General features: G+C 53.0%; 2 protein-coding genes across 2 annotated transcripts in view; one reads left to right on the plus strand and one right to left on the minus strand.

Moving 5' to 3' along the window:
- Positions 1 to 25898, minus strand: part of LOC308233928 (cilia- and flagella-associated protein 58) — a gene marked incomplete at its 3' end in the record, with an annotated part of 141880 nt that overhangs the window by 99919 nt on the left and 16063 nt on the right. The window lies entirely within an intron of this gene.
- On the plus strand, positions 1141 to 25413 carry ITPRIP (inositol 1,4,5-trisphosphate receptor interacting protein). Its single transcript, XM_080640936.1, has 2 exons — positions 1141 to 1352; positions 21385 to 25413. Exon 2 carries the CDS (start codon positions 21398 to 21400, stop codon positions 23054 to 23056), a length of 1659 nt encoding a protein of 552 aa, XP_080497062.1. The 5' UTR covers positions 1141 to 1352; positions 21385 to 21397; the 3' UTR covers positions 23057 to 25413.

Here is a 25898-nt window from a genome sequence, read left to right on the forward strand (position 1 = left end):
CCGATAAAGGACTGGATACTGGGGTTAGAGGACTGGGCCCCGGGATGGCCTTCTGTGCTCTGGCATGAAGGTCTGGGACCCGGATGTAGGTCCAAGCCCTTGTTGGATGTATGGGTCCTGGGAGGGAGGTTTTGCCCCGGGGGGAGGTCTGGGCACTGGGGAGAGGTGTGGCTTGTGGGCTCGACCTATGGGTCAAGTAATGGTCGTCTCAACTCTGGATGGATTTCTGGGCCACCACTACTGGACTGGATGCTTTGTTTGAGGTCTGGGCCCCACAAGGATGGATGGGTCCTGGGAGGGAGGTTCAGGCCCGGGAGGGAGGTCTGGGCCCTGGGGGGAGTAGCAATGGCGATAATCACTTGGGTTTTCTCCTAATATCCCCAACCTGCCTTCACTGATGTTTGACTCCCCCACAACAACTTTATGTAGGATTAATTCAGCCCTTCCTGGTCACCTCTGCTGGCTGTGGAATGTGGGCAGGTCACAAAGATCATAGGTTATGGATTTTAACCCGCTAAGTACCACCAGGGTGGTGCTGCCCTCTTGGCCTCAGTTCCCTGGCATCTAAAACAGAGGTCGAACCAACTTCACAACTGTAACCAGACTTTGGAAACTAAAGCGCCCTCTGCAGATAAAAGCATCTAAATCCTCGCTTTCCTTTGTGCTTAGTTACTAGGGGAGAAAGGCAAGATGCCTTCGTTTATCGTGAACTTTGGTGAGTTATTTTAAGCTTTTCAAGCCGAAAAGGAGAAAAGGGCCGGCACTGTTTCTGTATTTATATTTCCCTCCAGAGGACAAAAGAGGTGGCCCCTGGAATCCAACTCCCAAACAATGCGCTGGCGGAAAACGCACGGTAGGTGAGCATCCACTGGGACCGATTTTTAAGGGAGTCCTCCCCGACTCCCCGTCCCCTCGCCCCCGTTTACTCTGATGGCCAGACCCCGTCCCTCCTGGTCACCCTCCAGTTCTGCTGCCCCCTCTGGAGTTCCTGGTGGGGGGCGGGGGGTCAATGGACAGACCTCCGCGGCGGACCTGGGCCCGGCGTCCCTAACTCGCGCGCTCCTCCTTAAGGAGCTGCTGTGGCTGAGAGTAGAGGCGGGTGTTTTGTTCTTATAAGGAGGAAAAGTTTCTGTGACATCCAGGAAATGAGTAACTGCGAAGCCCTTTAGAGCACGGCTGATGGAGGCCAGAAGGCGGGAGCAGGCCGGGGTGTCTCCGCCCCCGATCCTCTAATCGCCCACCCGGACCTCCGCTGCAAACGCAGCAAACAGCGGCACTCAGGCCCTGGGGACCCCGAGTGCAGCCGGGCCCGCGCGGTCCTCCCGCGACGGCGAGCGGGACGAAGGCTAAAGGTAAGTTCGTGCCGGCAGCCGCGAGGCTCTGCGCCCCCCTCGTGGGTGGAAGGTGGAAGGAGGCGATGGCCACGGGGGCCGAGGCGGAGCTGAGCCGAGATGGCGTCTTGGGGCGGGGGTGCCGGGGCTGCATGCGGGACGAGATGGTCTCCTAGGGTCCTCAGGTTAGGGGCTGACTCTGGAGACTCTGTGCAGCGCCCGAGCCAAAGCGGGCGCATTGTCCTCTGCGGTTCATGATTCCTCCTCGCGCTGCGCGGGGTCCCGCGTTTCACTCTCGGCTCCAGCCCCCATCGCGGGCGGACTGCTCCCCTTCCAGGCGCCCGAAGCGGGACCACGTCTTTGTTCCTCCTGCCCGACGATCCGTTACTTTTCACCGTCTGAGCAGAGTACTGGGGCTGAAAGACCGGCCAGCTCTATTCCCGCTTTCTTCCCCCTCCTGAAAGGAGGGAGCAGGGGTGAAGCTTGCTTATTCTTTCTCGGTTTGGAGTAGTGAAACTGTGAGGTTTCTGGGGCCGGATCAAGCCCCCACCGCTTCCTCTTTGAGTCTATTAGTGGAGGAGACCCCACGCTGCGCAAAACTTTCTCTTGGGGTTGCAAAGTTTCTGCCACCTGACCCATAATTTCATCCCAATCCCATCGCCAACCTTTTCCCAGTGTCTCCACCTTTCTGTGCCATCTGAAAGCTCTGGGCAGGACTTCCGATTGGAGAAGGTCTTTCTCTTAAAAAAAAAAAAAAAAAAAAAAAATGCTGCCCCAGGAAGGGAAAATATTTTACTCTCATGAATAGCACGTTGCTTTTCCCCCTCTGCCTGGTGTGAGAAGGAGCCTCCTTTCAAAACTAGAAGAGCACCAGGTGCTTGGCAGAGCCTGGCCCCCGGCCTCTGGGGCCTCAATGAGTTTCAGAGTTGTATTCCATTTTCTTGTTCCTCTTTTGGATTTGACCAAGCCTTCCCTTTAATAAACCAGTTCTGCTTTGGAGAGGCTGCCAGGTAAAGCTAACTGGTGCCCTGTGCAAGTCCCAGGTCCAGGTTACACTGGTTTATGTCACTGCACACTGTAGAATTGCTGCCGCCCTTCACCTCCTTACTGATAACATAATAGGCTGTGCTTCTGAATCCTCCTTCCAGCCTACTGCCCAAGTGGCTTTCGTTGTTTGCTAATTCCCTGTGTCTGCTGCTACTGCTCCAGGCCATTCTGAACCTCGTGGTTTCCACTTGTGGGTAACCATGAAGTGGTTACACTGACTCTGCTCTCTCTCCCTGGGTGGACGGAAAGGCTTTTGCTGGAGTGCCATCCTCTAGCTCCAGAACTGTCAAAGATGCAGCAGTTTCAAGCTCGAGCCGGCAGGGGATAGGATCTGAAATTTAACTGGATGCCATCATCCCAGAACTTGTCACCTTTCCAGGAATAGGCTCTCAGCTTCTGCAGTGCCCATGAGGAAAACAAAGAGGAGGGTATGTGGGTGGACTTTTTATCCAAGGGCAAGTTCAGGGAGGAACGTCGGGATAGAGACTTATGGCAAACTTGTCCATCTGAGAAGGTACAGTCTGGAAGGAACCTAGTTTTGTATTTTTCCCTCTTGAACTCCTCGGGTCAATAAAGAGAAAGAAGTGGGGGGGGGGGTTCTGTCTGATGGAGGGGGTACACATATTGGTGGGAGGCAGTGACAAGCATCCTGGGAACAGAGCCCAGGAAGAGTAGAGTTAGTCCACTGGAGTACAGAAACTCCCTTCGTAATGTCTCTTCTTTCGAAGGATACCACTGCCAAATGGGTACATGTCCACCGTGGGGGAAGGTGGAATGGTGTGCAGGTTCTGGAAGGTATGCTTGTGAGGGAGAAAGGAATGAACAGGCAATAGTTCCCCTAAGGATAAGAGGCCTGGCGGCTCAGGGCTGTGACCTTTAGGAATCTAAGTATTCTCACTTGAGAAAAGACTTGTTCTGCCTGGCCTCAGAGACTCACTGGTTAGGAGGAGCAGGGAAATGGAGCTTACTCAGAAGTCAGAAGGAACCTGCCAACTAGAGCTCCTCAGTAGGTATGCGCTGCCCATCACTCAGCAGAGACGAGTGGCCATTGACAGTGACCGAGGAGAGAGTCCTTTCAGAGGTTAAGCCTCTGTGACTCCATGTTTGGGGCTGAGAGTCCCCTCAGTGGAGATGAGGTAGTAGGGCAGCCTTTGGGGCTTTGGGGGGAAGGCTTTAACCCAGAAGTGTCCTAGGTGGGGGCAAGTGCACCCGGTGTGCTGGGGAGCTGAGGAGCAGGACCTTATGTATGGCTGAGACCAGTCCATCTTGGACTCCCCTCTAATCCAGTCTTGCTGGGGAGGAGTTCATCGCCAGGAGAATGCTGAGAGCTGATAAGAATAACCTCCAGGGCTGCTGGTAGCCTGTTCAGTCCTTTGGGAGAATTAGAAAAAGGTGCTCCCTCTATAGGCAAGAAGATGATTCCTTGGTGCCATTTAGAAAAAGGAGTCTCATCTTGACACAGCCTTGGCACTTAGGTGGGCAAATGGCACGTGAGTTGGATCTATCCTCACCACCCTGCCGGGTTCTTGAGCAGTACACCCTCTCTCCAGCCATACACAGCAGCCTTGTTAACCAACAGTCACTAAGGACTTAACATTTTCTGGGCTTTCCCCCCCCCCTCAAAAAAAAGCACATGGCCTGTATTAACTCGTTTAAACTTCACCGTAGCCCTATGACATTAGGTATTGTTATCCCCATTTTATAGATGAGGAAACTAACGCACAGTAAAGTGTTCAGGAGCCTGGAAGCTGAGTCCCAACCACTGAGCAGCATTCCCAGCACAAGCAGGTTAAGCTTAAAAACCATTTGCTTGAGGTCTCTTATGGGGGGAAAGAGGGAAGAGCAGTTGCCTTTTTCTTTCTTTATCAAGGGAAGAAACACTCTCAGCTCAGACAGAGGAAAAGATAGAAAACTCATCTGGCAGAAGAAAGGCACAGAAAGAAAGAGGCAGGCCCGGCCTTGGTGACTGATGGCAGGCCTGCCCCAAGCATCAGATGACTTCTCAATAACTGGGTGGTGTGAGGTGGCAAATCCAGTTTGGGGCCTGGCATGAGGGTGATGAGTAAGTGCCACTTGGGTGTGGCACAGAGGGAAAAGGCCACAGCTACATAGGCGCCCTCACCTAGGCAGAGAACTCCCCCAGGAATGGAACAAAATGGGAAGTGTCTAAACATGCTGTTACTAGGGGAGACATGCTGCTGTCCTGACACTTCCTACCACCACCACCACCACCACCCACCCCCCCATCAAAGGAATTCTCAATGACTTTTTTAAAAAATATATTTTTATTAATTTCAGAGTGGAAGGGAGAGGGAGAGAGAGAAAGAGAAAGAGGAACATCAATGATGAGAAAGAATCATCGATTGGCTGCCTTCTGCACTCCCCACATTGGGGATCGAACTGCAATCTCCTGATTCATAGTTCAATGCTCAACACCTGAGCCACACCAGCTGGGCACTTGATGTCTTAGCAGGCGTCCTCAAACTACGGCCCGCGGGCCACATGCAGCCCGCCGAGGACATTTATCCGGCCCACCTGGTGCTGCTGCCTATCCTGCTTAGCAGCCGACTCGTCCCGGGCCCGCAGTGCGCATAGGAATTTGTTCATAGTTTTGTTTTTTAAACTATAGTCCGGCCCTCCAACGGTCTGAGGGACAGTAAACTGGCCCCCTGTTTAAAAAGTTTGAGGACCCTTGAATCTCCTGAGAAGGGCTGGCCCAGCAAATCTCTGTAAGCATAGTGTTTACCTGGATCCTGAGCCCCGTCCCAGGGTCTGGCTGTTAGTTGTGCCCACTCAGAAACCCTATCTCCACAATTTCCAGAGTGGTTTGGACTTGGGCTATTGAGTCACCTTGACAAAGCTCCCAAAAGTGGGTATACAGATCAGAATGCTAGTTTATGAATTTGCAAGGAGACCTTGGTGATGCAGACTGGATGCTATCTGTTCTCTGCATCCTGAGCAAGCCACGTGGGAAACCAAAGATTAGAAGGCAGCTTGTGTTTAACAAAGCTGGAGTCAAGGTGGGGGGGCAGGGGCGTTGAGGAGTGATGTCCAAAAGCATGGGGCTTTGTTTACCTCTGTAGACCTCTCACTAGTGGAGAAATACCTGCCAGTAGACCAGTACTCCAGTCATCCTGGCTGTGTGCATTTCCTTGGTCAGTTCCCCAAAGTCAGTGTTTACCTGGTAGGATTTCATCATTTTCTTTTTTGTAATTTAGCAATTTTTATTTATTTTTCTTAGTGCATTATAAGTTTTAGCTCCCAGCCACTCAAGTTGCACTTGCATAAGTTTAACTACTGGACAGATTTAGGGTGGGAGTTTCAGGCCACAGGGGTGAATGCTATATGCAAATCAAGAAGATAGTCAGGTGGCCTGGATGAGTCAATAGGTAGCCAACCACAAAAAAAGGAACCTGGTCCCTAATCTGCACTGCTGCAGCGGGAAGTGGAAGGGCCAGGATTGGCCACCAAACTGCAGCCCCTGTGTCATTATGGAGTCAGGCAGTCCTAAGGCAAGTGATTACTTTAGCTCCCCCAGACGCCTGGGCATCCTGGTTGGCTTCTTTGAATTTAAAGGGCTCTCCCTTATCTCTGTCCAGGCCCCCTCGTGGCCCATCTTTAGTAAGCTGCCACCCAGGCAGGCTTTGGAGGAGGGCAGACTTGGGTTGCATCCTGGCTCCACTGCTCAGTGGTTGGGTGTTCTCTGTATTGAGGTAACTGCCTTGACTTTTCCAAGCATTGGTTTCATCATCAGTAAAATGCATAGGACATGCATGAAAAGAGCTAAGCACAGTGCCTGGCACAGAATGACACTCTGGCTCATATGAGCTCTTAAAAACAGTAGAGATCAATCGAGAATCTACATTCTCTGCCAAATTGGGACCCTGGCTTCCCCATTAGTACCACTGCTCCCTCCTCTGAGGTCTGAGCAAAGGACAAGGTCACAGGGACCCAAGCCTGTCCTAGATGGTGAGAAGGAGATCATCAGTGCTCTTGTGTGTGGTTTGTTCAGAACTGAGGGCAAAGCTGCTTGTCCTGACCTTTCAGCCAACTCTGGGAGAGGGAAGATCAGGTTTGAGGGTTGGCCTGCCACAGGCAGCCAGATGGGAGAGAAGGGTGAGAAAGGTTTCTGGGAGAGAAAGAAGGTCATTTGGGAGTACCCAAGAGGTCTACAGAATCCTCCTCAGCAGTTTGAGACCTGTGATGTTTTCTAGTAGAAAGCACACCCCCCTCAAATCGGTTGGCCCACCCCATGACATCAGCAGAATGGAAGCACTTTGCAGGTGACATCACTGTTGCCCAAGGTAACAACACCTCCACCTTAAGGTAGACCAGGAGGAACAAACAACCACCCTAATTGTAAGAAACAGGAGCACAGAAGGCCTAACATCACAGGTGTGTTTCTCAGAGGATGGGCAAGAAGAGGGAGGGGCTGCAGGTCCCAGATCTGGGTTGTGAGCCAATTGGGGGCTGGTCTTCCGGCCTTGGGTTTGGCCCAAGGGAATAGAGCACAGTGCTGACAGCTGCAGTCTTATTTTCTTCTCTGAGCTGTGACAGGGAGCAAAGAGCATGACTCCATACAGGGGCTTCTGGGCCTCCCTTCTACACAGGGATGGGGACATCAGAACTGTGGCTTCCTCTTCTTCACCCTCACCCCCAAAGAAAGTGAGAAACAAGCATGCTTAGGTCCTTACTATGGGGGGTATGGGGACTGACTGAGAGAAAACCTTCATTCACTGATTGGGCAAGTATGTATTGTGAACCTACGATAAGCAAGGCACTATGCTAGGGATTCAGTGGCCACATGTAGCTGTGTGATCGAACGCACACAGAGAGGAGGAATGTCCGGAATCCACTGCCCCAGAGGTTGGAAATAGAAGCGAGGTCTCACTGGTCACCTCTTACCCAGCTCTAGCACGCCCCTTGGAATTCCTGGTGGTTCAGTTAAACCTTTGGAATCCCTTCCTGCCCAGTAGCTCATGAAGGAATGCGGAGGTATCTGAGATACACCTATGTTAAAGAGGACGGCCATAGGTGTCTTCTGTGTCCTGCCAAAAGGAAAGCCTGGGGACAGACAGCATTGTGTGTAAACTCACTTGGCGATTCTGATGCTTGGTGGTTTGTGGTTTCCACCATGTCTCGTAAGGTGATGCCTCCTGTTCTCCTTAAGGTAGAAATTCCTAAGCAAGGACTGTTAAATGCCAACACAACAAATGCAAACTGCAGAAAAGGAAGAACTCCTTGCCTTAAAGAAAGGTAAAAACCTAGACGATGTGGTAGTTTTCCCTCTAAAGAGGTTTCAGCACAGGAATTTCCTTGTCTTTCACCTTGAAAGTATTCAATTAAAGTTTTTGCTTTACACAACTGGCCATAATTTCAGACGCTCTAACATAGCTTCCCTGACTTCTGGGATATCAAGTGGCTAAAGAAATGATCCTAATTTTTTATGAATGTAGCCTTTTCAGGGTTATAAATAAAAATTCTTTATCATTATCAGAGAATATTATTTGCAAATTATGCTTAGGAATCTGGTCCTCAAATCAGTTGTCATGATCTTTTGTTCATAAAAAGTAGAGTAGCCTTTAAAAAAGTGGGGCGGGGGAGGTGGGGGGCTTCATCCATTAAGTACCTACTCTGTCTGAGCCAAGCCCCATTGTAGGGGCTTTGCATATATTTATTTCTCTTCCTCACAACAGTCCTTTGAGGTAGGTCTTACTCCAGCTTGATAGGTGAAGACACAGGCTGAGAGAGGCCAACCTACTTACCCAGAGTCACAGAGCTTCAAACCCAAATCTGTGCCTCCCATAACCTTTGACTCTTTCTGCCGCCTCAGGCCTCTGCTGGACCCCCTAGCCCAGTGAACGTAAAGGTAGCATACAGAATCTCACAAAATCTAACTGTCAAAGGTGAGAAGGCAACAGGGAGGGATCACCAACTCCAGGTTCCCTCTTGCTGTGACATGCTCTGTGATATTCGCTGACGGAGCGCAGTTTCCCTGTCTGTTTAATGGGGGCAGTAGCAGCCAGCATCAGATAATATTCAGAGCACTTGAGATCCTCAGATGGCAACCCCTAGAAAAAATACAAAGCCCACAATTTTCAAATGACTCACTTCCAGGTGAATAACACACTGGGACACTCACTGCTTGGGAGGAGGGCTCACCTTAAAGCCATCCTAGGCTACTCCTTCCTCCCTCCAGGCCTTCCCTGCGGTGGATGCAGGAGAGTCTCCTATCTGCCTGGATCAAGCCAAAGGAGGGTGTTGCCATAATTCTGGCCCTACTTGTTAGTGCAAGACCACGTGCTCATAACAAACTGTTCTCCTGGGAGCCCGTTTCAATAGCCTTCTTAGTAGCAGACAGGGGACCCGCCTGAAGTTCATGAAAGGGTCCTTTGTTCGCTGAGACTTTGTTCCTGAGTCACTGAGGAGACAGGACCACAGTGTGCCTGGGTTGGAGGGTGTGGATGGAGAGCAGGGGATGCCTGATACCCCTGTGTGCTGCTCCAGAATGCCCCCGGGGCATCCATGCCACTTTCCTGATGGTCCACCCCAAAAACCACTGCCCAGTGCCCGAAGAGCCCTCACTCCCTTTCCCTGATCTACTGTGGAGAGGGCTTCCCCATCCTTTTGGCTGAAAAGCCATCTCATGTCCCAGGTCACACTCCCGTTATCTCTCCATTAAGTCTCATTCCCTGCTTCCTGCCTAAATTCCACCTAAATTGTCGCCTGCCTTTCCCTAAGCAGTACAGGGGAGGAAAGCCCATAGGCGTGTCTGATGTTTCACACACAAGCCAGATCACTGAGCAGCAACATGGGGAGACTGAAGACTTGAAAATTAGACAGTCCTGGGTTTAGATTCTGGCTCTGAGATGTTGAATGAGTGGCCTCACCTCTCTGTGCCTTAGTTTCCTTATCTGTGAAATGGGGACAGCACCTCCTACAGAGCTTCATTGTGACATAAAGCATTTTGCCCAATGCTTACATCTGGTGTGTTGGTTGCAATATACTAAACCCTTCCGTGGGTGACAGGGCCTTGCGGCTTGTTGGGTTTTCACCAGAAAGGGACACTTGCTCGTCACTGTACCTAGGATTGCTTCTCTGCTCCTTCGTTTACCTAAATCTCATCAAACTCTGCAATCTGCCATTCGCCTTTCATTTCAAGGACATGGGTGTCAGGGAGAGAGGCAGCGGTGGGGTCAGATAAACTGACATTGGGGTTCATTCCTGGGCCATTTTCTTGGTAAATAGTGGTGGTGAGTCAGTCTGCAGTTACATGGAGGCCAGCCAGGCTCTGGTCTGCATCTGGAAGGGTTGTTGCTCACATTTCCCAAGGCACTGACCGCTGTTGGCACTTTTCTGACCATAGGGTGCCTCCCAGGAGAAAAACACTAGAAGTTACTTCATCCAGGACTTCCCACTCTACTCCTGTTTCGGATTCTTACTCTTGGAAGTAAAGGCAGTAAGGTTCTTTCTTAGTCCTGACTCCATTCATGCATTCATTCAGCAAGCATGCATGGCGCTCCTGCACCTTTAATGCCGGGCAGCAGACACCAGCACTGGTTTGTCCTTCTAGGACAGGGGTGGGCAAACTTTTTGACTCGAGGGCCACAATGGGTTCTTAAACTGGACTGGAGGGCCAGAACAAAAGCATGGATGGAGTGTTTGTGTGAACTAATATAAATTCAAAGTAAAGGAGCGGAGGGGAGAGCAAGAGAACCGGATAGAACAGCCGGATCCGGCCTGCGGGCCGTAGTTTGCCCACGGCTGTTCTAGGAGCTCAGAGGGAGAGGAGGAACTTTCAGTGGATGCTGCCAGACTGGAGTGGGAGCCATGAGTTTCCTGGGTCCCAAGCTTCCTGCTCCAGCTCTTTGACAGCCCCTGAGGCCTTTAAAAGAGAAGAACATGAAGGTTGGGGGAGACATCTTAGCCATGTCCCCAGACTCCTGGAGTTGCTGCAAGGATGTTGGTGACCCTCCTCTTCCCAAAGGAGTACCTAAGATGCACCCTGCGGGATTTAACAAATTAAAAGGAGACCTGGCTCTGTCACCAGTACTACAGCCAATACCATGTCCTTTCCGCGGCACTACCATGGGCCTTCCATGCCATAAGTAGGTACTGTTCTCATATCTTGAATTGGGGGATTCAAACATGGGCTTCTGATCCCAGAGGTGGCCCCTTGGCTACCATAGGGAAGCCTCTGCAATGGGATAAGCCCCTCGGAGCTAAAGAGCTTTGGTCTGTTTCTTTCTGGTTGGCCTTAGGGCAGGAGTATGTCCTGGTGAACTTGGCAGTGTCGGTGGCTGCTTGCTGCCCGCCCCACTGTGGACAAGTTGTTGGTTCAAGAACACCTACTATGGGTCAGGTGCCGCCTCCGGCAGAAGCCAGGGCAGAGCGTGGGCATCACTCACCGTCACGTTATCCCTGTGGCTGGAAAACGATGTGGTTGTAGGTCAGTGTTGTTTTGTGTCATTCTCAGGGAGGGTGTCTCTGTGTGCGCATAGATGATTCTGGGGTAGTTTTGCTGCCTGTACCTGGCCTTTCAGTCAAGGCCCCTGCTTTCCTTGAAGGACAAGAATTGGGTGCGGCCCTGCTGTGGGAGGGCAGGCAGATGCCTGGCCCTGTTGTTCAGCCCCAGGTCCCTGCAGCAGGGAACACAAGCCAGGAAGCCGACCACAAGCTCTTAAGTTTTTTACAGCGGGCTTGGCCTCCCCCTTGCCTTTGTGTCTCTTGCTGTTTCCCTTTATTAAGATGAAAGGGGTTTTAGATCTCTGCAAGCTCCGAGCATGAGTGTGTGTGTGTGTGTGCGTGTCTATGTAAGTATGTGTGTGCATGTGCGTGTGTGAGAGTGGGTATGCGTGTGTGCGCCCCTACACAGGAGGCCCACAGCACTTCCCTTTCTCCTCACCCATCTCCCTCTCTCTCCAGCCCAGCTGGGGCCCAGGCATTGTGTCAGGTACCACCCAAGCCACAGGGAAAAACGGCTCGGGATTTCTCCGTGTGGGGGCCAGAATCCCCCAAAGCCAGGACGTGAGTAAGAGGTGTTGGAGTGGAGAGGGTGGGCGGGGGAACTGTCTTTTCGGTGGCCGTGGAAAATCCCTGGGGGCCCATCCCCCCTGCTGAGAGACCAGGCTGTCTTTCTGAGCTGGGCTCTCCTTGTTCCCACCAATAAGGAAGGTGGCTTGTGGGTACCAGCAGTCTGTTTAATTCCATCCACCCCAGCCCTTCCTGAGAGCGGGCAGCGGGTGTCCAGGGGAGAACTTTGTGTCCCCTTTGTTGTCCTTTGTATTACTCTCTGGTTCCTGCTCCACCCCCTCAGGTCTCCTCCCCATCAAGCCGGTGTGTTTGCTGTTGTCTGGAACCTGTTTCTGTCCCTGACCTCCCTGCCCAGCAGCCAAAGTGTGGCTGGTCCTGAGCATTCGCTGCTCTGCTTGGGGGCGTGGGTGGGGGTGGGGAAAGAGGGCAAGTTTGGGGTGCCTTGGCATGCCTGCCCTGAGTGGGTGTTAATGTTCCCTCCTCCAATGTGCAGGTGCTCTTGTGGGTGAGATGGGGCCCACCGACAGGGAAACTGAGAAATACAAGCTGAAGCCAGACACGTCTGAGGGCTGCTTCACCACGTAGCACCGTGTTCAGTTGTTAGCACACCCCTGTGATTTCAGGTCTAGAAGTCTCAGATGGGAATCGGGGGTCCAGGGAGGCCCTTCGGTGCACACTTGCTGTAGGGAACGCTCCCTCCTAGAATGGAGCCTTGAAGCAGGCTTTCTTTCGAAAGTGGGTGTGTCCAGCATGCAGGGTGTGAGCATACTGGTGCGTTCCCAGCATCTGGAGGGTTCCCAGGATTGCAAATGCCCTGCGTGCTGTGAGCAGGCAGCCCTGCATTTGGTCTCTGCCAGGCACTCTGGGGAATGGCAAGACAAACAAGCCCTGCCTGGCCCTGCCCGGGGAAGGCAGCAGTGGTATGAGACCAGAACTCAGGAGCTCATCTGAGAAAGGGCAGGACAGGGTCAAGAAAGAGGAGACTGCCTTGCGTCTGGAGCCTCAGGCCTGGCCTGGCCTCCAGCTCCTCTGCACTGTTCCTGCTTGTGTGGCCTTGAGGGGTTGCTCACCCTCTCAGTGCCTTGGGCTCCTGCCTGGGAAACGCAGCTCAGGTGAGAGAGCTACTAAGGATGAGATACACCTGCACAAGTGGCCGGGCGCTGCCTGCACTCAGAGGGCCTTCACAAATACTTCATCTCCCTCCACCACTTCTGTCCCTTTCAAGAAAGGATTTGTCTCAGGAGGGGGTGTGGGTGGGGGAGTGAGGGGTGAGGGGGCAGGTCAGGAAAGCTCCTGGAAATGGTTTCTGAGATAGGCTCGCTGTGAGGACGTTGGGTAGGGTTTTGAGCACACAGACATGAGGTGTGGCCGTGGTCCAGGGGATGGTGGGGAAGGATAGGAGGTGTTTGGGGACAGTCAATCTGAAGTGGCCGGGGCAGACTGAAAGGAGCCAGGCCATGAACATCAGGCTCAAAGCTCAGTCCTGTTGGGATGAAATAGGGACCCTCTGAAGTGGGGAAGGAAGCCCCCCAGAGCCGGGGAGTCTGCCTGTGGTGACTGGGATAAGGGGCAGCTCAGAGAAGCTGATTCCACAGGTCCATGCTAGCCAGGCCCGGGAGCCCCGTTCGTGTGGCATCCCCAAGCTGGATTCTGGAGGTGAGAGAGCGGGGTGCATGGAGCTTTGAAACCGAGTTAGTCTCCTGGGTCTGCTGTGACAAAATACCACAAACTGGGTGGCTTTAAACAACGGAAATATGTCCTCTCACGGTTCTGGAGGCCAGATGTCTGAGGTCACGCCACCTGCTACACCACATTCCTTGCAAATGCTCCAAGGAAGAATCTGCCTCCATCTTCCATTGCCTTTTCCTCTTGGTCCTTTTTCCTCAGTCTTTTTATAAGGACACTTGTCATTGGAGTTAGGGCCTATCCGGGTAATCCAGACTGAGTTCAGCTCAAGAGCTTCGATTTAATTACATCTGTAAAGACCCTTCCTCCAAATAAAGTTGAATTCATAGGATCTGGGTCAGAGGTGGGCAAACTTTTTGACTCGAGGGCCACAATGGGTTCTTAAACTGGACCGGAGGGCCGGAACAAAATCATGGATGGAGTGTTTGTGTGAACTAATATAAATTCAAAGTAAAGGAGCGGAGGGGAGAGCAAGAGAACCGGATAGAACAGTCGGATCCGGCCCGCGGGCCGTAGTTTGCCCACGGCTGATCTGGGTATTAGCATTTAGATTTATCTTTTTGAGGCCCACCATGCCACCTACTACAGTGACTGTTGGATTCCAGGTGCCCTAAGGAGAAAGGGGGATGTGGGACTGGGCTCTGGGGAGCCCCTTCCTTGTCTCTTGACCTGCAGACCTCCCTGTCATCCCTTAGCCTCTTCCCCTTCCACAACACAGCCTAGTCAGTCAGTCTGTCTTTCTGCTCCAAGACGCTGTGATTTTCCGTGACATCACGTGGGTCAGGGCCTCTGCTGTGGGGAGTCAGCATGGCTGGACAGGAGGACACCATGTCCTTCCTGGGAGATGGATGGCTTCCCTGCCTTCTACCTCCTCTGGAACAGGAAGGATGTGGGCTCTCCTACCCACGTCTGGGAAGTCCAGGCTGCTGTCCTTCCTGTGCCTGGACTGGCCAGCTGCATGACCCCAGTCCAGAGGATGGGATTGGCATCCTGGTGACTTTTTGGAAACCCCTTCCTCTTCTGAGAGTGGGCCTTGAGGAACCTCAGTGCTTTGGTGGGTGGGACCAGGCACCCTCTGCGAGTCTGGCCAGTGTGTCCAGGTGCGGCGCCAGCAGAGCTCACCTTAGTGAGAAGGCCGCTCCCCTCACAGTGTATACCTTCCCATGGCCTCACCGGTGGGCCCACCTCGACTGGGCATGGGGGTGGGGATCTCTCCTCTCTGCTCTCTTATTCTGTTCCCCCGCCGTCACCAAGGCCCTCCCCTGGGGTAGGGAGGGGCAGTGGGGCTCTGGTTCTCGGGTCCTGGGGACCATGACCACAGTCTGTAATCTCAAGTGCTCCCTAAGGCAAGGTGTCTTTCTCTTTGTGTCTAGACCCTGGGAAGACCATGGGAAAGACAGTTCTGTAAGCCCTGTGCACAGGCCTGGCACATAGTCAGCCCTCATAAATGCTAGTTATGATTATTCTGAGGGTGGCTGCTGGGGCCAACTGGTAGGCACTGGCCAGGAGGGTGGCGGGTCAGAGGAAGTTGAGCCTGGCTGGAGGCCAATCCTAAGGTCCTGCCTAGTAGGAGAGGTGGAAGGTGACTACAGGAATGCAGGGAGGGTTGCAAAGATGCTGAGAAGGGGAGGTGCTAGGGGCCCAGAACTGTACCCTTGCTACCCACTTTCTCAATTATTTTGTGCTGGGCCTCTTCCTTCCTATTTCCTCACTTCCTCTTTTAGCCTGCCCCTCCCTCTCTGGGCCTATGGCCTTCCAGGACCCAACCCCCACTCCCAATGCTGCTCAGCCCCTCTCTGCCACCCCAAACTCCCTCCTCCATCCCTATTTGGGGTGCAGGTGAAAGGAGACCTCAGCCAGAGATGCTCCAATGGTGGCTCTATGGCCTTGTCCTTGCTGGGGCGTGGGCCAATCTGCGAGGCCTTTCTCCTCCTGCAGGGACCCCTGCCGTAGAAGGGTGGGAGCCAGTCATGGTGAGCAGCAGTGTACTCAGAGCTACTCTTGTCAAATCGTCTGTGCAGAGTCTATCTGTCCCCTGGCCCTGAGTTAGGCGAAGAGGAAGGAGTTTGTGGAGACATCTCACTCCTACATCCGACCGTCTCTCCCCAAATTCATGATAAGTCAACTCCCACTGTCATATTGGGCGCCTGCATTGTGCCCAGCCCTGAGCCTGCTGCCCTGGGGGAGACAAGAGCACAGCAGCTTCTGGGCCTTCCCGGAGCTGTAAGGTGGGAAGGCAGAGACCCACTGGTGAGTGAACTGACACAAGGAAAGAGCAGGAAGGTGACAAACGATGGTGCCCTTGGACTCAGCCGGGAAGTTGGCCTTACCCCAGCATGGGGCCTGGCTGTGCTAGAGAGAAGCTTGGAATGGGGATGAGGCAGATAGGCCAGACCACAGGAGAGCCTCACCAGGGCTTCAGACGGACTGCTCCTAGGACCCAAACTCCAAACCCAGACTCAGGGTTAAAGTGGGGCTGTGCATTCAACCTGTCCTTTCTCACAGTCCGATTTCTCCAAGTCCTGGAGAGTTTGGAGGACAGCTGGCTTGGGTGATCTGTGTGGTTGTCACTGGGCGGTGCCATCGGGCAGAGGGGAGGGGTGGCAGGGCTCACTCATGCCCTAGGGGAACAGAGAGATGGGGGACAAACTACAGACAGGGAATCTTAGAAGCCACCCAGTGGACCTCCCTGACCATCAGTCTCTTCATGAGATAAGGATGTTGCAACTACCTGATATTCTGAAAATTAAATGACAAAACATGCAAAGTACTTAGCTTCCTAAATGTGGACTGTTAATGAAAAACATCATCACTTTCACAACTTCTGTCTCTGGGAATCCCTGTGAGGTTGACAGGTGATGTCCAGCCTGCCTGGACCACCTCTCCCTCCACCCACCTGCCCTCAGAGTCAGATGCATCTCCTCTTTAGTTCCCATTTCTAACAAGCCTCGGTTTTCTCATCTGTGAAATAGGGCTTAGGTTAGTATAACTAAATTCTGACACTTGAATTTGTGGCTTTATTACCCGCAAACTGCAAAACTCCAGCACAAGGCCAGGCACACATTAGGGCTTCAGCCCAAACTTAACCAACAGTTTGGGTTGCCCTTGGCCCCTTCTTTCTCCAAGGGCCCAGAACCTAAGCAGTGAGAAAGGGACCCAAGTCATCCCCCCTGGGGTGAAAAGTGCTGTCTCCTGCCCTCAACCCACCTCCTTCATTCCATTTTGTAAGAAAGCACATCAGCTGCTCCTTTGGGCTCAGAGGATGAGGCCAGGGCCAGGGCTGCCTTTGCTGTTGTAATTAGCAGAGCTAATGGCATCTGACAGGCTGGGCCTGGGGCAGAGTCTCGGAGAGCTCCAAAACCTGGGCTTCAGTGACACTCTGAGCCCCGCCCACCTCCTCCCCGGAGGCCTTCCCTGCTTGGGCAGGGGTAAACTCAGACCTGAGTGGGCATTAAAACCACGTGGAGGGCTTGCAAACACAGGTGCTGGGCCCAGCCCTGTCATTTCTGATCAGCAAGTCTAGGATTGCACCGGACAATTCGCATTTCTAACAAGTTCCCAGGTGATACTAGGAACCACATTTTGAGAGCCACTGGTCCAGCGGGACTGCTGGGTGGCTGAGAAAGGTGTCCTGGGCACCCCTACTGTTGAGGCTAGAGTCAGTCAGCCCTGGGTCGGGGTAGGTGGGCGTATTAAGGTAGAAGGCATATTGAACACATCATGGGGTTGGACACAGGCTCCCACTGTTCCCAGTTTGTCGTAGGAATTCTGTCTGGAAAAAGGCAGGGAAGTGGATGTGGAGCTGAGGGGTTTCACACCCACATCTCCCCAGGAGGTGGGCACGGGGAAGATCTACAGACAAGGAAGGGTCCCGGATGAACAGGAATAAAACTGTCTCCTTCTGCCTTTTCGTAGCCTATTGCTCACACACCATTTATGCCCCACTGCTCATTCTGTCCTGTGACTCATTTGGTGGCTGTCTGCTTCCCCATGTGGGCTATAGTGTTTTTACTGGCAAGGATCATGCTGCAGCCTCAGCACACAGTGTGTTCTTGCACACAGTAGGTGCTCTGTAAACCTAGCACTGTGGAAAGAGCTTGGGCTATGCAGGTAGAGGCAGACAGAACAGCTGGATCTCGGCCAGCTGTGCCTTTTCTAGCTGTATGGCTGGAAAAGCACCTCGCCTCAGGCTTTGGTTAACTCATCTGTGAATAAGGGTAACCCACTGCTTAGAAAGCTACAGGGGTCACTGTGAACAGTGCCCAGCACATCCCAGCAAGGGCTTGATGAATGGAAGCATGTCACTGACAACGCTTAGTGGCATTCACTGGATTAAACTATGGTGGAGGTGCTGTAGGGCTCTGGGGGGACACAGGAGTGAGGGACCCCAGGGAAGGGAGAAGCCACCTTGGATTTCTCCCCCAGGGTCTGGCCAGGCTCAGAGTAACAGTCTGAGTAAGTCACTGGTTCTGGCCAACCACCTGCAAACCTCTGCCCCAGCCCCTGCGGCCCCGTGACCCTGGCCCTTTGCCAAGCTAAGTTTAGCTGTGACCTGCATGGGCTGCCATGCTCTGTGGGCAGGGGCCGGGGTGGAGAGGAACTCAGCAGGCTTCCTGCCGGCTTCCTGGCAAGCAGATAGGCCCAGCCCTCCGAGTGACCCAGGTTTATTTTCAAAGCCAAACCCACCAACTGGATATCTCAGATCACATGTGTGGGGCAGCCTCTTACTAGTAAAGGTTAGAGCTTTGGGCCAAGGCGGAGGTGGACATCCTTGAATTGGAGGAAAGGGGTCCTTTGGGAAGAAGAGTGTGTGTGTGTGTGTGTGTGTGTGTGTGTGTGTGTGTGGTTTTGTGAGAATCTCCCAGCTACTTGTCCTCTCCCCATAGTCTCCAAAATTCTAACTGCCCAGCTCCCCTCCACTCATATTTTTGTCCCCATGGCCCCCAGGGCAGTGTTCCCTGTGACTTGGTTTGGGGGAAGTAGCGAAGGCTTCAAACTCAGCCCCATCTAGTAGGCACTGAGCAGGCAGAGCCAGCCTGTGCAGAGGTTAACAAGGAACAGAATGACTGCTGGGATCCCCTCTGATCCCTGGGAGGGCGTTGATGTTTTAAGTAAGGAGTGCGTCAGCGGGAACTCTACCTCCAGGAGGATCCAAGGCTCAAAAGGCTTCTCCCCTTTGCTGGGGGGCAGGGTGGACTGAATGGTGTGCCAAGGGACAGCAATCCCCAGGCAGTGTTTGTGCTTTCAGAGCACTTTTGAGCGTGTATTCCTCCACGCCCTGGGTCTTGGGCAGGGCCGGTGTGCTTAACAAGTGACAAAATAGGCCTATGGAGGCCGAGATGGGGAGGAGCCAATGCTGTCAGGTGCCTCCCCTTGGCGGGGCATCTGCTAAGTGCTTGAGATGCATTATCTCGCTTATTAACTCAATCTCCCTATGAAGGAAGGACTGCTGCAGTGGAGCCCCAGGGAAGCCAAGTGACTGCCCAAGACCACTCAGCAACGAGCAGAGTCAAGGTTCCACCCCAGGCCTGTCTGCTTCTACCGCCCGGGCTCCTCCCACTGTTTCCCTCAGGCTCCTGTCCAGGTCTTGTTTGTAACCCTACTCTTAACAGTGTTATTGTGGGCTGCCTGCATCCTGCCAGAGCTCCTTGTAGGGGCATCTGTATGGCCCATTCCATCGTGAACCCCTGCAGAAAGGTTCATCTGCTCTTCCCATCCCATCCCAACTCCCCTTTTACAAGAAAACTTGCTCAGGGGCAAGCATTTTGCTAAGTGCTTTATATGAATTCTCTCAATCAGGCTTTGCCATAGACGTAATATCCCATTTTATAGAGGAAGAGACTGAGTTTCTGGGAAGTTGAATGATTTGTCCAAGGTCACATATGTAGTAGGTGCACGTGGTGGGTGCTAACCTAGTCTGTCTCCTCCAGAGTCCTTCCTGTTACCCCCTCATACACGGAGTCAATTGCTGCTCCGGTGGGTTTGGAGTTTTGAACCTTGCTGCCCCAGGACAAGGTGACCCTTATAGCCCTTTTTCCTCCTGCATACACCCACACAGGGAGCCCTGTGGAAGCTTCAGGTAGAGAGGACTTCCTAGTCAGGGCTTGGCGATGGCACCACTCCCCAGTTGGTGGCATCCTACCCTGAGCTGACCTGGAAACCAACCTCCTGGGTTGGGAGTTGCCAAGGGCTATTACTGTGACTTGTCAGGACCTGCTGTGCCCAAAGGTGTATGACTAAAGGGGAATTCAAATTATCTCCTAACTGGCTGCTGCCTGGTATTCTAGTATTAATATTCCCTTATCTTAAAGCTCGAGTCACATTAATCCGCCAGTCTCATGGCTTTGCTTTGGACCACCTGGCAAAACCTTCCCTTGATGTTTCTCTAATGTAGAAACCAGGGCTGATCTCAATTACCTAACAAGCTGCTCCTTGTCTGGGTTAAGAAAAGCTGGCTAACTGCCCCCTATCCCCTTCCAGTGTGACTTCCTCCACTTTCTCCTGTCCTTTACTTCCTCCTCAAGCGGAAACAACCGGTTTGCTTCCTGCTGACACATCCAGCTGTGTACAGCGTGGAGTCACATCTGCGCAGCAACTCAGGATGTCATTTACATCCTGACACTGCCAGTAGAAATTGCAGAGGGATCTTAACTTGGTGACAGATACCTGCTGCTTGGCACCATTAGGGTAAGAACCAAAACAGGTGGTTTTCGGGGTGCAAATTCAAGATCAGAGAATGGACTCAGGCACCACGAAGAAGCTTCTATCAGCATGTGTTGGCATGCACCAGGGGTGTGGTGGGAGGAGCTCTCTGCATTCTCTTTGTTGTTCAACAAGGATCTCATTTGGCCATTTGCTCTCTTAGCTGAGGTCTCAGGCAGGAAGGACGGCCGGGCAAGTGTGGAAAAGGCCCATTGTCATTTCCCAAGGTTTCTGCTGAGAGAAAAGATGGCCTTATGTAAGGCCTACACTGTAAGACAATGCTTCTCAGGCTTTAATGTGGACGGGGATTAAAATGCAGGTTGTGGTTCAATAGGTCTGGGGTGTGGCTGAGATTTGCACTTGTCACAAACTCCCAGGAGATATTGCAGCTGCAGAGTGTGAATGGCAATGATGGTAAAGGGTTAGCCCTTCCCCGAACGTCCCTTAAGACCTAAAAATTCATTTATCCTGGAGGAACGGAGTATCCCCTTTCTCAAGTAAGACGTCCCATTTCACGTTCAGGTGACTCATGGTAGGAAAACTAATGACTGGTGTGTCTCCAAGATTGTCCTGGGAAAAACCCAAATTTGGGGTGGGTCTTCGAGATCAGAAGGTTTACAGTAGGGAAAGATAAGGGCTCAAAACTGCTTCAGAAGCATAGCTGTTCAATGAAAACATGATGTGCACCATTCACTGTGCTGTGTGTGCCGTTTGCATGGATCACCACATCCATCAATGCAATGACTCTGGGTGCTATGCTTCCCTGGTGTACAATAAGGAAACGGGCTCAGAGATGTGGGTTAAAATACCCAATATCACACAGCTAATCAATGACAGGGCTGGCTTTGGAACCCAGACCTCTTATCCACTGGGCTTTACTGCATTGAGGAAAGATGCATTGCCACACAGCATTCACTTGGGGAAGAAGGGGACACCTTATTTAAGACTATTTGAGTTTCAAGTGATAGAAAAACAGCTCAAACCAACTTCATCATAAAGAGGAGTTTATGGATTTATATGGTTTATAAGCCAGAGGTAATGGCTTCAGGCATAGCTGGATCCAGGGGCCCACTTTCCTCTATGTTGGCATCTTAGGCAGACCCTGTTTTGAGGTAGCTAGGAGCCTACAGCATGCATAATCCTGTTCCCCTACCTCTGTCTCCCATTGACCCGGATGAAGTCATGTTCCGTCCTGAACTAATCACGTGGTGGGGGTGGGGTCTAGTCTTGGGCCTGGTTATATGCTCCCCTGGAGCTGGGGGTGTTTATCCCCACCCAAGTCCTAAGGACTGAGTTGTAAAGAATTGGTTCCCGGGGAAAGTGGGGTGCTGCTATCAGGAAGAGGACTGTCTGGGCAAACAGCAGAAGTCTATCACAGTGGGTTATTCAGTCAGGATTGCTGGCGTGGGACAGTGGGGTGGTTGTTCTCCAGGTTGGACTGGAACACTGAGAAGATGGTGGGTGGGGTGCAGGGAGAACTGTAGGACATTCTCAGATCAACAGGGCAGGGGTTGGTAGGAGGGTCCAGGGAAGAAGTGGTGTGGAAGGAAGCTTGGTATGATTGTCGGTCTCTTTCTGTTTCCAGGAAAGCTACAACCATGGCACTGGGGCTCTTCCGGGTGTGCCTAGTGGTGGTCACAGCCATCATCAACCACCCGCTGCTGTTCCCGCGGGAGAATGCCACGGTCCCCGAGAACGAGGAGGAGATCATCCGCAAGATGCAGGTGCTTGAGGAGAAGCTACATCTAGAGCAGCTGCGCCTGGAGGAGGAGGTGGCGCAGCTGGCAGCCGAGAAGGAGGCCCTGGAGCGGGTGGCCGAGGAGGCCCAGCAGCAGAATGAGAGCCGCACGGCCTGGGACCTGTGGAGCACCCTCTGCATGATCCTCTTCCTAGTGATCGAGGTGTGGCGGCAGGACTACCAGGATGGGCCCTCGCCCGAGTGCCTGGGTGGGGACGAGGACGAGCTGCCTGGCCTGGATGGTGCCCCCCTCCGAGGCTTCATCCTGCCCAACAAGGCCACACTGGACCACTTTTATGAGCGCTGCATCCGGGGGGCCACGGCTGACGCAGCCCGCACCCGGGAGTTTGTAGAAGGCTTTGTAGATGACTTGCTGGAAGCCCTGAGGAGCCTATGCAACCGGGACAGGGACATGGAGGTGGAGGACTTCATTGGTGTGGACAGCATGTACGAGAACTGGCAGGTGGACAAGCCGCTGCTGTGCCACCTTTTTGTGCCCTTCATACCCCCTGAGCCCTACCACTTCCACCCAGAGCTCTGGTGCTCCAGCCGCTCGGTGCCCTTAAATCGCCAGGGCTACGGCCAGATCAAGGTGGTCCGGGCTGACGAGGATACGTTGGGCTGTATCTGTGGCAAGACGAAGCTTGGGGAAGATCTGCTGTGTCTCCTCCATGGCAAGAACCACTTGGCGCAGCCCATCAGCGAGGTGGAAGACCCACTGTGTGCCAGAGGTTCCCCATACCTGGACACGATGCAGGTCATGAAGTGGTTCCAGGTGGCCCTCACCAGAGCCTGGCACCGAATTGCCCACAAGTATGAGTTCGACCTGGCCTTTGGCCAGCTGGATACCCCGGGGTCCCTCAAGATCAGGTTCCGCTCAGGGAAGTTCATGCCCTTCAACCTGATTCCTGTGATCCAATGTGATGATTCGGACCTGTACTTTGTCTCCCACCTTCCCAGGGAGCCCTCTGGGGGGACCCCAGCATCCAGCACTGACTGGCTTCTGTCCTTTGCTGTCTATGAGCGGCACTTCCTCCGGATGACATCGAAGGCACTGCCCGAGGGTGCCTGCCACCTCAGCTGCTTGCAGATCGCCTCCTTCCTGCTGTCCAAGCAGCGCCGCCTGACCGGCCCCAGCGGGCTGGGCAACTACCACCTGAAGACGGCCCTGCTGCACCTCCTGCTCTCCCGGCGGTCCACCGACTGGAAGGCCGGGCAGCTCGACGCTCGTTTACGTGAGCTGCTCCGCTTCCTGGAGAAGAGCCTGCTCGAGAAGAAGCTCCATCACTTCTTCATCGGCAACCGCAAGGTGCCCGAGACCCTGGGACTCCCTGAGGCCGTGCGCAGGGCCGAGCCCCTCAACCTCTTCCGGCCCTTCGTCCTGCAGCGAAGCCTCTACCGGGAGACTGTGGACTCCTTCTATGAGATGCTCAAGAACGCCCCAGCGCTCATTAGCGAGTACTCCCTACACATCCCCTCGGACCACGCTAACCTGCCCCCAAAAGCTGTCATCTTGTAGAGCAGCTGGAACCTCGAGGACCAAGATGCAGGGCATCCCACTTGTCCACACTCCCAGGGGCATCTGCAGGCCCTGTCCTGGGAAAACGGCGGGCTTCATTGGGAGCCATGGCTCAGCCTGACAGAGGCCCTGCACTGTGGAAGAAATAGAATTCCAAGCTGGAAGCCAGTTTGCTTTCATGCCATCGGGGCCTGCTGGTGAAGCTGGTATCTGGGTTTGGGGACTGAGCCTTTGCTGCTTACTTTTGGGTCATCGCGAATGGCCAAGATGAGGACGGAACATTCTATGGATATGGAGTTAGAGATAATGCAGCATCACTTTGGGTGTAATTCTTTTATCCCAGATCCAGCCTTTACTTAAGTATCAACAGAGGATATGCTGATGGGGTTTGTGTTAAGACTGTACACCCCTATTTCCTTGGCCCCAGGCATCTAGTAGGGACAGATATGGGAATTCACCACCTTCCATCCATGGCCTGCACGGCCTGTGGCTGCCATTTTTTATATTATTTGGCGAAAAGACCTAGTAGAGATGCAAGGCCCCAAGTGGCTAATGTCTCTGTTGCACAGAAGTGGGTACTTGGGGGCAGAAAGAAGTTCCTTTTGCTACTTTTCAGCTACATGTCTTATCCAGGGTACACACCCTTCTCTCTGCCCCTGTCCAGCATGCTGTGCCCCAAGCACCATGGGCACCGCATACCATGCTAGGTACCAGTTCAGTGGTCCCTCACCCCTATTTGTTCTCCCCACAGCTGGTGGAGGAGGGCAGGCACTAAAGGTAGAAGTTGATAAAGAAAGAGGGGCACAGGATGACTGGGGTGAAGGCCAGCCTGGCACCCGGGGTGCTGGGAGCTGGCTTGCAGTCGGGCTTCTGATGCCCAGTCCAGGGAAAGTTGCAGAGCTGAGAGGTGAGGATGCCGTAGCCCTGAGTCCTCCTGGGAGCAGGAGCTGCTGTGGAAACCCAGCTCCCAGGCCCAAGACCCCCTCAGTATCCTTTCTGGGTGGGACTTGCTGGCTGCACAGACGACTGACACCCTAAGAATCCAACAGGGGCTCGGCTGACTGGAAATACACAGAGAGCACTGCGGACACAGCCCCAGGCCTCAGAGAGGCCACCTCGGCACTGCTGGGGGCCGCGGTCACTTGGCGGGCACCAGAGCCTGCGGTTGGAGCTGGCCTCTGTCTGCAGGCCTGGTTCAGGAGGGTTGGGAAGCCCTTCCTCCTCCACTTGTGGCTTCACTGGTCCTTTGGGATTTCCTCTCTTGGCATCGCCTCATTAACCCTTGCAGGGAGCGAAGGAGGAGGCAAGAATGTATGTGCCTTCACCAGCATCTGGTTCTCCCTCCAGGGTGAAAGCTGGCTATGCCTCCCAGACAGCATACCCAGTTCCACCGGGTATCGGGTTCACCACGAACTGAGGAAAGGATATTGTCCCTACCCCAGGAGCGCTCTCACCTGGCCTCAGAGTGCTCATGATGGACAGTTTGCCTGACAGGGTTAATTGAGCAGGGGAGGCTCAGCCACAATGGAGCATTGAAGTCTGTGGGAAGCCTTCCATGTGAGCTGGAGTTAGACAGAGCAGTGCTTGCATCTGCCCTCGCCAGGCCCACCGTGGCTGGGACCAAACCTACCCACGTGGTCTCCAACAATAGCCCACACCCCTCATTCTACTGGGATTCATTTCCAGAATCAGGGTGAATTTCCTTATTTATTATACCCTGTGCCTCGCCCCGCCCCGCCCCCTTCATCTTTATCTTGTTGTGCTTGGAGGAGACCCCACCAACCAAGAACCAGCCCCCAGAGGCCAAGACCAAGCCAGACACTCCCTTTGCTTCCAAGAGAAAATTCACTGAAAAAAAAAAAAATACCTTGTTTATACAAAGAAGACAGAACTCAGCGGGGAAATGGGGATCTTTTATCCACCAAAGCAGCTTCTGAAGCAGAAAGCAGCAAGGCTCTTGGTGTTTCTTGCTTCCTTATTTATATTATTGGAAGAATTAAATTCTTGGAAGGAGTAGAAACTGGTCACAGTGTTTGTTTTTTACTTCTGGAAATCTGTGAGGTTCCCAAGGCAGAGTTGGGAAAGGGGGTGAATTTGGTGGGTTTCCTATTGACAAACAGAAGCTTTCACTCTTTTTTAAAAAATTCTTATGCTTTCAGGAAACTTTTAAAAAATAGCAAAATAGCCTGGCCCATGTGCTCAGTGCTTGAGCATCCACCTATGAACCAGAAGGCCACAGTTTGGTTCCTGGTCAGGGCACAAGTCCCCTTTGCAAGCTCAATCCAAAGTAGTACAGGAGGCAGCTGATTAATGATTCTTATCATTGATGTTTCTATCTATCCCTCTCCCTTTCTGAAATCAGTAAAAATATATAAAGAAAAAAAATAGCAAAATAGAACATTTGTAGCCCATCTTTGAGGCAGTCTGCAGAGTTGCAGAAAGGGCCTTGGAAGCCGGCTGCAGGGTGGAGTGTAGCCCAACACCTTATTTGACACAGCTTGTCGTGTACAAAAAAATGTGGGAATGGGAAGCTTTTGGTTTTCAAGGACAGATTGTCTTAAATGGACGAGTTTTAGCCTTTTAGGACACTTGGGCCTTCCCACTGAGGACCGCTCTGCTGTCTGTTGCCAAGGAATCCTTTTCCTTCCCCAGGATTCATGGCTTTACCCAGCATCTGCTCGCTTGCTGGGCAGAATGCTCCGGGGCTGCATTTTGCTGAGCCTCTTGACAAGGCTGAAGTGAGTAGAGTCATCCCAGGGCCCAGAGGTTGGTTAAGTTGGGAAGGGCCCTACATCCTCAAAAACCTCAGCCCCGGCTTCTGCCTTGCTGAGGCACAGCCCAG

The sequence above is a fragment of the Plecotus auritus genome (assembly GCF_963455305.1).
Source record: "Plecotus auritus genome assembly, chromosome: 9".
Classification (NCBI taxonomy): Eukaryota; Metazoa; Chordata; class Mammalia; order Chiroptera; family Vespertilionidae; genus Plecotus; species Plecotus auritus.

Excerpts from the sequence above, each read along its gene's own strand:
- ITPRIP (XM_080640936.1), top strand. The coding sequence starts at position 21,398 with ATGGCACTGGGGCTCTTCCGGGTGTGCCTAGTGGTGGTCACAGCCATC.